The sequence below is a fragment of the Lissotriton vulgaris genome, chromosome 1_1, assembly GCF_964263255.1.
Source record: "Lissotriton vulgaris chromosome 1_1, aLisVul1.2, whole genome shotgun sequence".
Classification (NCBI taxonomy): Eukaryota; Metazoa; Chordata; class Amphibia; order Caudata; family Salamandridae; genus Lissotriton; species Lissotriton vulgaris.
This window is the reverse complement of record NC_141685.1, coordinates 1613945753-1613957865: the sequence shown is the minus strand read 5'-3', so window position 1 is coordinate 1613957865 and position 12113 is coordinate 1613945753. Positions and strand designations below refer to the sequence as shown.

The following is a 12113-nucleotide window of genomic DNA, read 5'->3' as shown; positions in this document are numbered from 1 at the left end:
TATACCATGTCATAAATCTGAGGAACCCAGAAACGCAATCCAGCCTACTAAACAACCACACATTGAACAACCTAAGCAACCGACTGGTACTCCTAAAACAACTACAAAACCTACAAAAGGGACCCCCAAACCAGTGTTTGACAGTAAATCCCTCAATAAATCTTCTTTAGCCAATAACACTATCTCCAAAGACACGCCCCATCTCAATACAGGGACCCAAAAAAGATGCTCTAACATTACAAATCCCCCAGATAATTCTACCCTTGCTCCCAAAATAAGAACAAGATCAAGAAATGTTGTTGACTTACCCCCAGAATGCCTAAACTATGTCATCGTACTCACAGGTGTTCCGCCTACGCCAGAGGGTAACCTAGAACATCATTCTAACCTCAAAAATAAGGTTATCTACTGGCTGCGGAAAAACAGACCACTTCCAACACACCTGAACGGTGACATAGTTTCGGTTAGGCGATGCAAGTGGGTGGGCTCCAGACCTAAGGACATCGAAGGTGATGTGATTATAGTCAATTTTAAAGACCACAGACTGGTCACATACATCAGCGATTGGTTCCCTGGGAAGGGTGAGGGGGGGATTGCCACGCATAACCTAAGCTATTTTTACCCGGAAGCTCTCATGAAGCCCCCACCCCCAAACAAATTACCAATGAGGAGGAGAAACCATCACTCCATGAACAAATGGAAACCTGAAGGCCCTTATGGACCTACCATAGCCTTGTATCCAGCGCAAAGACATCATAATGGATATAACTCTCCCTTCATTCAACCAATGCCCACCCCTCTTCAACCTAAGAGCCATAGACCACATGTTCCCTACAGACTAGATCCATCGATGAATCCGAGGGCCCATGACCTTTTCAATAGCACTAGCGTTTTTTGTTTCCCATCTTGGCCGCCAAATCAACCCTTGCAAATTACAAAAATCCTATTACCTATAATCATTGAGACAATTTTCAATCCTATAATCCCAAGGACTCCTGGAATATACCGTTGACTAATTTATTCCATCCTCTCTCTGGACTGGATGAGAACGAATGACTCAATGTGATTGATACAAGGGTGAAGCTGCTTGATGGGTACTGGAAGCGTGAATGTTTCACTGTCCAAAATGTTTTATCTAGTCCGTCAAAGGAGCAACAGGATAACATGATAGTGGGGGAAATTTCACCAAGACATGCTCTGGATCTGATTCCCGCACCATATCATTCCCAACCATCTTCCCACGACTGTATTTCTGCCACTCCCACAACTACAATGGCCACCCCAAATATATCTTCTCCGCTTCCGCGGAATTCCGTAGTGAATACTGGTAGCCCACAGGTGGCCATTAGTAGGGTACCCCACTCCTATTCTCTGCTATCATGGAATGTGGCGGGCCTAGGAAGCAAAGTTGCCAATAAAGCCTGGTTAGATGTCATACACGAACATGCTATCCTTTGCTTCCAAGAAACATGGCTTCTTGAAGAAGTACATTTGTTAGGTTACCAGACCTTTCACTCCCCGGCCATGCCGTCAGCACAGGGACATAACAAGGGTGGCCTCTGTATTTATGTTTCAACAACTGTAGATGTTAAGGTTCATGAATTTTTCTCCAGTCAATATTTCCAATTATTATCTTTTAAATGGGGCCATAATGAGAAAATGTTATTAGTGAATTTCTACAATAACATGCCTAATAGTGAAATGGAGCCCACTATGACAAATATGTTGTGTCGCATGGCCCGATTTGATGATTCCGCGGGGGCAAAAAAGATCATTTGGGTGGGGGACTTTAATTGTACCATTTGCTCGCCTATTGAAACAGACTTGTGTGGTTTATCAGATTATGGGGTGGAGGGCCCAATACATTTTTCTCATACAAAGATGGGGTCCCTTCTAAATCGTATTGTCTTCAATTTTGATTTTTCATTTGTCAACCAGATTTGTTCACCTTCTGCCCCTTTTGAGCCAACCTTCTTTGGTAGGGGTTGTAACTCGATAATCGATTTCGCCTTAATAACCCATGCTAACCCAGGGTTTATAACTTCCTGGGAAGTCGGAAAAGAAATCACATACACTGGGACCACATACTCCAAAGCAAATCATACTACTCAAAGCAGCACCAGAGGCGCATAAACGGGCACCAGCAGCACCACTTACACATAGATCCAGAGCTCAGCAGTAAAGGCAAGTCACTGTTACTGGGGCCATCTGCACTAAAGGTTCACAGACACTGGCACCAGCATTATAGTACGTTATTGTGAATCATGACTACTGGCACCAGAAGCAGCTCTAGAAAGTCCCTGTTAGAGGGGCTAGCAGCAACGGTGAGTCACTTATGCTGAGAAAGGCATCACAAGTGAATTCCAGGTATTAGGAGCAGATACACCAGTGAGTCAAGAGTCACTGGTAACAGCAGCACCAGCGAGTTACAGCCACTGGGACCAGTTAGGTCAGAGAGGCTTTCGTTCAACTCTAGCAGCACTGTATTCACTTCTAGACAGGCTGTATTCACTTCTAGAGGAACCTGTAGCAGCAATATTAATTCAGTGATACTGGGACTAACCGCACCAGTAAGTCACTGATACTGAGACAAACAGAACAACTAACTCATTGATACTGGGACCAGTGAGTGGGGTGAACAGCCCCACTAAGTACGTGATAGTCAGTGCTACTGAATTCTGTTCTTGAAAAATATACAAATACTTACAAAAGACTGTGTAAGATAATTATGTTGGGCAGGCTGAAAAGAAGAATGTTTGGGCTACAGACCATAGTCAAGGAGAGAGAGCAGTAGTAGGGGTAGTAGGAGTAGTAGTAATACTTTATTCGGTGACCATGCACCATCAAAGTATGCATACACAATATAATAACAGAGCAGTATATGAACTCCTACTTATTTGCAGACAAGAGTTTTGTTTAAGGCAGTATCTTCCTCACATCTGGTGTGGTAAAGAGCTAAGTCCACCCCTTCCTTTGGACAAAAGCAAATATCTGGACTTACCACAAAATCAGGGTCTGTGTCCCAATCGTCACCAGCTGGCTCCACCGTTGCAGACACATTGTGTCCAACAACTGACTTCCACATCTGTAAAGGAAAGAGAAGCAAAAGAGAGTGAGTAATGACTTAACTACTAGCACATCTGAAAGACTGGTCAGGGAACTAATATCCTACACTTCGTAAGTGAAATAGTGTCACATTCCGGAGGAAAAGGTTCGGACTGTGGTGTAGGTCTACTCCAGAAAATGTCAAGCAATGTTGCCTTTTGGGGAGAGAAGAACTGATAAAATCCAACCCTTAGTGTCCCAACTGATGCCACAGCTGGAAGAAAAATTATGCAGATGAGCGTTAGCATAAGACTTCACTAAATAATTCTGTTGGGAAAGCTATCTCCATTTCTTGTACTCCTGTTTTTTTTAATTTATTCTGACACTGATCTGCCTCTGTTACCATGAGCAGATAGAGCAACGATAAGACCTATTTAAAACAAATGCATGATTCTGTGAAGATGTTATTGGAAGGTTTCAGTTCAGTGGATACACTTTACAGATAGTTAGGACAGTATAGCAGGCTGCACATCACGAACACTCAAAAGGCGGAATACAGAACGTCCTGACTATGTCTGGAGTGGAAAACGGGCTCTCCACTGCCCAAAGGCCCTCTAGTGAGTGGGGGGGGGGGGGGGGCTGTCGGATCTCGCGAGGTGGTTATACCCTTGGACATATTTTCATACAATCCAGATGCAAGATAAAGTGAGCAGGGCAACATCCCCCAACCGTCTTGAGATCCTTTCCTGCAAATGTAAATGGATTAGGGGATGAAATTAAAAGAGGGGTGGTATGGCAATACATTAAGTGACGGACACCCGATATCCTCCTGCTACAAGAAACTCATATACAGGGAACGTCCTACTGTGCATACAACAGATGGGGCTATCACCTAGTTGCACATGTGGGGTACACCAGAGATTCAAGAGGGGTGGGTATTTTACTATGCAGGTCCTTTCCTTTTTCCAATACGGGCAGTGACACACATCCCTCTCAATCGCTTTGTGACCCCGTCAGGGAACTGGGAAGCTAGACTATTACATATTGTATCGCTGTATATTCCTGCATGGCTCCATTCCCCCACACTGGCCGAGTTGGGTGCTCATTTAGTGTAGCTGCCACAGGGTAAGCTATTAGTTGGGGGAGATTGCAATGCAGCCCTGAATGGAGAAATGGACCATTGGCCAACCAGACAAAAAGACAGTTCAGGGAACGCACTGGCTGAGTTCCTGTCAGCAATCGGCATTGTGGATGTGTGGCATGTGCTCAATCCTTCTACCCGACAATATACCATCCACTCAAGTGTACATGGAAGTTTGTCTCGTATAGACTATAGCTATCGCACTTTCTGGCGGCAACCCTCCGCCCAAGAGATATTTCTGATCACTCTCCAAACAGTGTAACCTATAGAGAAATACCCCCAACCAGTGGAAACTACATATCACTTAATCCATGGTACCTCAAAACTCCATCTATTAGGAAAGACTTATTGAAAACTTCGATTAATTATTTTGAAGAAAATAAAGGGTTGGTAGATTCACACCAAACCCTGTGGGAGGCCTATAAGGCTGTAATTAGAGGTATGGGAGTCTCCTACATTTCTGTTCATTTAAAGGAGAAGATAAGGGAGCTAGTTCACAGCATTAGAAGAGTGTAGGAAGCTGGCTCTGTATATACTCTACCAAAGCGAGGTATAGTGTGTGCAGAGTCCAGTGGAACCCAAAAGGTAGTCAGAGGTAAAGTAGATAGCACCTCACTCATTTGATGTAGTGTCGTCGAGCAGTAAGGCTTTATCAGAGGGCATTGTTAAGCATTTGTTGTACACACTCACTCAGCAAATGATTTAACTCACTCAAAGACTGAACTTCAGACCAATTGTCATTGTATAAATATATTTCTTTAGTTATTTAATTTCCTAGAACCAAACAAGCCTGGCACAGGTGATAAAAACGTTGCAATAAATATACAGCTGTAACACAGTTTAGATTGCAATTGTATATGCCCTTTGTTTTGATTTACAATGCTTTGGAAATACAGTAGATATACTTTGAATGGGCTTTTCAGTAAAATGACCAGTACATTACTTTCAGATTACTTTTCTTACAGAGTGTAGTGTACCTGGATACTACACTGGGACATTTCCTGTAAACAGGTAAGTAAAAGCGTTTTTGTTATTTAGTACAGTTGTAAAAGGATTTATTAGATGTTCCAACTCCACACTTAGAAACTTTTCATAGAAAAACAGTCAATGTTATCCTATAGAGGGAAATAGTTTTATCGGTTCAAAGGAAAGTACTTTGTTGTGGGAGCTGGTATTCTGGGGTTAGACTCGGGGGTCCCCCAGGGTCAAGGATGCACTCTTGTTACACCCTCAGTGGCACTAGGGTGGCCGGGTGCAGAGTGCTGAGGCTCAATGTTATCCAACGGGGGATAGGGGGCCTCCGGTTGGTGACTGCTGACGAGCAGACCACTGGTTTGTGGGAGAAAAGCTCCTGGACTTTAGCTCAGGGCAAATGGGGGTTTAGGCCAGCACAAATGATGCACCCTCAGCGGCACTGGGGCGGCCAGGTGCAGAGTGCTGTTTTGGCATTGGGTGCCCAGTAGCTTTCAATGGGGAGTCTCCGGTTTGCAAAAGCACGGCAGGCTCGGGGGGGAAGTTCTTCTGGGTGTCACAACCACTTGGATAGGTAAGTTGGGATGTATGGGGTTGGTTAGGCACCATCGGTTAGGCCACCCAAGGCTGTCGGGCGTCGGGTGCAGAGGTGCCTTTTAGGGTCGGATCTTCTTACCAGGTCCTGGTTGTGGTTAGGGGGACCTTCTGGTTTGAGGCTGCAGGAGTCGGCTGGAGGATTGAGGCAGGTCAGGGGTCACCGGATCTCGGGTCAGGATTGCCGGGGAGACCTCCTTTGGTGTTGGGCCACTCGAACTCGGACCATGGGAGTCAGTAAAGAGTGGTGCAAACTCGTGGATCCTTGCGGCGCTGGAGTCTGTTGTTTCAACAAATCCGGTGTTCACGGGAAACAGAGTCTTTGGGATTGAAGGCAGGTAGATCCTCCGGGTTTCTCGAGGTTGCTGGCTGCAGGACATGCTGGGATTTTGCTGGAGCAGGTTCCCGGTGGGGACAGGCCGGTAGGGCTGTGGCCAAGTCAGTCGTCGTCCTCCTCCTGCCAGCTCCGCCACGGCTGTTCGGTGCTTCTTTTTCATTTCTTCTTCTGGTTTCTGGTCTGCCTTCTTGCTTCAGGGCTGCCCCCTAAATACAGTATTTAGGGGGCATTTTAGGGGTCTCCATGTCAGTAGTCAATGGGCTACTGACCTTAGGGTGACTACCCCCTTATTGTGCTCGCCCTACATGGCAGAGTGAGCCCAATCCCTAATCCTGATAGGGGAGTGCCTGCAAAATGGGGGGCACTGAAGAGTGGGCTTCACCTCGCCTCCCCCAACTGAGGGGTGGGGTTGGCAGAGATGGGCACACCTTCTGGGCTGGCTAATTTTTCCCACCTGTCTTCCCACCGAAAAGGTGGGGAGACAGGAAGGGGGCCTGCTCCTGATAGCAGGAGAGGCTGGGGGTCGCATCACAAAGGTTTCCAGGCCTTTGAAGCTCCCCTGCCACAAATGCCTCTTTCTGGCCTGGGGAGGTATGAATACCTCTGCCCAGGAAAGGCTTTGTTTCTGGGCTCAGGGAGCGAGGGCTCCCACCATAGGGGTCCAGAAACATGTCTCATGGTGGCAGGCTGGTGTGTATCAGTCAGAGAACCCACCAGAGGCTGGTAGTTTTTCAGGGGGTATCTCTAAGATGCCCTCTGAGTGCATTTTTCATTAAATCCCGCTCTGCCATCAGTGTGGGTTTGAAGTGCTGAGAAATTTGATACCAAACTTCTCAGTTTTCAGTGTAGACATTATGGTGCTGTGGAGTTCGTAATGACAAACTCCCAGCACCATATACTCTTAATGGGAGCACTGCACTTACAATGTCTAAGAATGCCCTTAGACACTGCAGGGGTCCAGGGCTCATGGACCTGTACCCTCACCATTGGTATAGGGCACCCAGCTAGAGCTGTGACTGATCTATGCCAGGGCAGTGGGTTGAGCATGGCACAGAGGGGCGTGTGCTATGTTGACTCTTTACTTTGCTCTGCACCAAAACACGCAGCCTGCAAAGGCAGTGTGCGAGTGTAAAGGTGCAGGACCTCTAAGGGTGGCACAATAAGTGCTGCAGCCCTTAGAGGCCTTCCCTGGCTACCTGTGGTACCATTTACCAGGGACTGACTTGTGGCCAGAGAGTGCCAATTGGGTGTATAGGGTACAGTTTTGGGGGAAATGCCCATGGAACCTGATTAGCAGGGAGCCAGGCACATCAAGTCAAAGTGCATCAGTAGTCTGGCAAAATGTGGGGTGTTACTTGAATATAAACCCAGCTTCCTACAAAGAGGAGATTAGGAAACTAGAATCAGAACTGCTGCCATCAGATACCCCAGAAGGGCAACATAGGCTACAGATTAAGCAGAAGAAGTATAGGGATATAGCCGGGGAACAAGCCAGAGCACATAACCGTGCGACCTTACACCAACTCTAAGGAGTGGGTGAAAGAGCATGTAAATTGCTGGTGTGGTCGGACAGAAGGGAGCACGCTTCTAGATGAGTATTCAAAGTCACTTCAGAAGTGGGGGTACGAATCAGAGTCAGACAGGGAATAGCGGATGCCTTTGCAGCCTACTATCGACAACTGTACACGTCAACTCAAATTTTCCAGGTTGAGGCGCAGGAACTCCTATGCACTCTCAATGTACTCGCCCTCGAAAAGACAGATAGAGTCAGTCTAGAGCTAGAGTTTAAAGAAAGCGAAGGGACACAGGCGATTCAGGCATTGAAAACTGGGAAAGCAATGTGACCCAATGGCCCCAATTGGACTATATAAGGTAACAGCCTCCACAATTGTATTGTATATATTACAAATGTTTCAGGAGAGTATCAAAGTGGGGAAGCTGCCTGAGAGGCAGAGGCTGGCCAATATCATCATAATCTACAAAGATGGCAAGTCACCAGACGACTGTGCATCGTACAGACCGATATTGAGCAGCGGTTAAGGTCTTAGTCAAGATCCTGGCAACTCACCTGGCCCTGTTGATGCATAGGTTGGTTCACCCCGACCAATCAGGATTTATGCTGAATAGAAATACTGCCCTCAACCTAAGATGACTCCATGGAGTGCTGGGAAGAGCGGAGAGCATTAGGGAGGAGGCAATTGTAATGTCATTGGACACTAGGAAGGCGTTCAACATGATAGAATGGCCCTTCCTATTTGCGGTCCTAGAGAGGTTGGGCTTTGGGGATAAATTCTTGCCATGAGTTAGACTCCTATATTCTGAGCCCCTGGCGCAAGTGACGGTAAACGGGGGATGATCATCAATTTTTAAACTCCACAAAGGTACTAGACAGAGTTGCCCCCTGTCCCCATTTATATTTGCCCTGGTATTGGAGCCTCTGGCTGTATGGAGATGGGTGACCCACTTATCAGAGGACTTAAGTGGAAAGTAGATTGGGAGGATAGAATCTCCCTCTAAGCAGATGAACTCTCCTCTTTCTGGCCAAACCTTATTCTTGCCTACAAAGAGTGCTTCATATTTTCACCCTATATCAAAAGCACTCAGGAAACACTATAAACTGGGATAAATCTTAGAAATATGTTCTGTAGGGCGCAAATCAGAGATTCCATAGAACCTGTACAGCCCGGGTGGCGACAGAAGGATTTAGATACTTGGGACATTATGTACCCAGAGACCCAACAGTGTTCCACACCCGAAATTTAGACCCCCCACTAGAAGAAGACTTTGTCACTGTTGCGCAAGGCCACCCTGTACAAGATGATGGCTCTTCCCTGCTTTGTATAAATATTGCAAAATACGCCATACCTAGTCCCTCCGGGGTACTTCGAAACAGTGGAAACAGAGATGAGGACACTCCTCTAGGACGGGCGAAATACACGTATCGCATTAAATAAATTGACCCCTGAGGGAACAGAGGGCCACGTACAACCCCGATGTTTCCTCACTGCCAGCATTTTCATGGTGTGAGAACTGCCATGAGACTGCTGGTGGTGAGGAAACTAGTAACATGCTTGGAGGTTCTGCAGTGGCACTACCAAACATATTGCAACATCAAGACTGCTGCACCAACTCGAGGGACCCCGGATCCATGGCGGCTGAGGTGGTCCCATGGAGGTCTGACCGCTGTGCTCTTAATACGGCAGTTGGACTACAGTCCCCGACTTCAACCACTGCAAATTTTGCAGCCCTATGGACTGCCAAACTCGAAATTAGGTTATAAGTCCCTACAGAAGAGTTACCACATGTGTTTTGATGATGAACCCATAATGAATATGACAATTTAAGGGATAAAACTACAAATCGGGGAACTGGTCGGCCGTAAACGAAAGTGGAGCGAGTTAGACAAGACAGAAGGCAGATGGGCTAAAAAGACCATAAGGAATCATAGGTAGGAGCCACAACAAGGAAAGGGGAAGAACAACCTCCTACTTCCCCAGATGATGAGGAAACAGAATAATCCACTGAGTGAAGTGCCAGGTGGAGATTATGTGCCATGAACTACGAGTGATCTTGCATCATTTACAAATGATTTCCCAAAACTAATAAAGAATCCTGGCTAGCGGTACACTGAGGTTGAGAGGTTTGATAGAATTTTGCAGGTGTTGTGGGTTGATTTTAATACCTTTTTCAAAACTGTGGTGCCAGGTGATCTAAGGGCTGAAAGTAAAGTGGTTTTGCAGTGACCGCAAAGAGAGCCTCACCCGATTCAGACATTGCATGAGCCACCGCCGGAGTTGAAGAAAAATTATCAACAGGTGATTACATTTCTGAAATGCAAGGTGCCTGTGAAAGATATTGATTGGTAAAATAATCACAAAGTAACCTGAAGAGGCAGTGCACACTTACTATGAGAGATTGTTGCATATGGCTGAGATACCCGCCACCCCCTCTCAACACATTCCCCAAGAATGGGAAACCGGAAACGGTTCTGAACTTTTGGAAGACGGGAGGGAGTGACCCTCCCGGCCGTATTTATTAAAATATGAAACAAAATTAAAACATTAAAATAACAGTTTCATATTAATGTACAATTTCATTTCCACATTGCGATGTTTGGCTAACCTTAACATATTCTCTAATACAAAGGTTCTCCTAGCCGACTAACATCCTACAAAACGTTTAACTTGAAATTGTACATCCTAACGTTTAAGGGCCAACGGCAAGGTCGTAAACGGTGTCAAGATCCCTAAACCAGACATATCCCCCTCACTTGTGAGGGGCGACCGCACAGAGGCGTACCTCAAGTGCATTTACCAATTTCCCTTGACTTGACGGGGGCCCCAATAAACTCGACGCCATTTAAAGGTCGTCCGAGGACTCGTGTGAGGTATCTAGAAGGTAGCGTAGACCCCCTCCCAAACCCCACACAACTTACCACATCTGCCGTCGCAGATGTCCCGGCCCCGGGAAATTCCCCAGGAGGGGGCTGTAACCCCTCCTACCCAGGAAGGGGCCTTGACCGCCTTTCCTTTCCTTTCGGCGGCCCATCCTTAGAAGGGACCGCCTCCCCGTTGAGGGGCCAATGGCCACCTCCCTCGAGCGCTCCCATCCGTAATGGGTGACGCCCACCCCTAGGGATCTTCCAATTACTGCTCACCGATCATGACCTTGCCGCCCGACCAAAATAAATACGACAATTCTAACTAAATTACTAAATGACTAAATTACTAAGAGACAGTAACAATTACCATTTATTAAGAGGCATGATTACTGATCAACACTAGTGCATAACTACTTTATTTGCAAAACATATTACGATTTGACCATTCTTTATTGCATATTCAAAATTTATCACGATAATTATCATAACCTGCAAAATTAGTGTTAACACATCAAACTTTATTCCAAAACCACATGCTGTCCTCAGGGGCTGGTGGGTGGGTCAAAATTGGCTCTTCGTTCCGTCTCGAGCTCACGTGCAGCGAGGAGGTGCAGCTTCAGAGCACAGGAACAAGAGGATGCTTTCTTGGCTTGTTGCTCCTTTTATCCGTCTTCAGGGCGGGCGTAAACCCGCCCCTGCCTGCCCCAAAGGGCGTGGCCGGCCGCGTCGGTGTCTAGGCCAGCCCACTCCAGGGCGGGAGAAAGCGCGCCCCGGCTACGCCGCTTCGGGCATACCAGCCGAGACTCGCCTCCCGCCCAAGATGGCTTCCCGGGGGGATCGTGGTACTCCGCCATACGTTCGGGGGGACCGAATGGTCGCCCCTTTCCATATGGCTGAGATACCCGCCACCCCCTCTCAACACATTCCCCAAGAATGGGAAACCGGAAACGGTTCTGAACTTTTGGAAGACGGGAGGGAGTGACCCTCCCGGCCGTATTTATTAAAATATGAAACAAAATTAAAACATTAAAATAACAGTTTCATATTAATGTACAATTTCATTTCCACATTGCGATGTTTGGCTAACCTTAACATATTCTCTAATACAAAGGTTCTCCTAGCCGACTAACATCCTACAAAACGTTTAACTTGAAATTGTACATCCTAACGTTTAAGGGCCAACGGCAAGGTCGTAACCGGTGTCAAGATCCCTAAACCAGACATATCCCCCTCACTTGTGAGGGGCGACCGCACAGAGGCGTACCTCAAGTGCATTTACCAATTTCCCTTGACTTGACGGGGGCCCCAATAAACTCGACGCCATTTAAAGGTCGTCCGAGGACTCGTGTGAGGTATCTAGAAGGTAGCGTAGACCCCCTCCCAAACCCCACACAACTTACCACATCTGCCGTCGCAGATGTCCCGGCCCCGGGAAATTCCCCAGGAGGGGGCTGTAACCCCTCCTACCCAGGAAGGGGCCTTGACCGCCTTTCCTTTCCTTTCGGCGGCCCATCCTTAGAAGGGACCGCCTCCCCGTTGAGGGGCCAATGGCCACCTCCCTCGAGCGCTCCCATCCGTAATGGGTGACGCCCACCCCTAGGGATCTTCCAATTACTGCTCACCGATCATGACCTTACCGCCAC

At 47.1% G+C, this 12113-nt stretch overlaps 1 protein-coding gene across 4 annotated transcripts in view; it reads right to left on the bottom strand.

The window, feature by feature from the left end:
• Positions 1-12113, bottom strand: part of LOC147750899 (src substrate cortactin-like) — a 144394-nt gene that overhangs the window by 96075 nt on the left and 36206 nt on the right. For all 4 annotated transcript variants that reach the window (XM_086918702.1, XM_086918730.1, XM_086918712.1 and 1 more), the window contains exon 2: positions 3002-3085. In XM_086918702.1, the coding sequence (XP_086774828.1) occupies positions 3002-3085 (84 nt within the window). The remainder of the gene's footprint in view (positions 1-3001; positions 3086-12113) is intronic.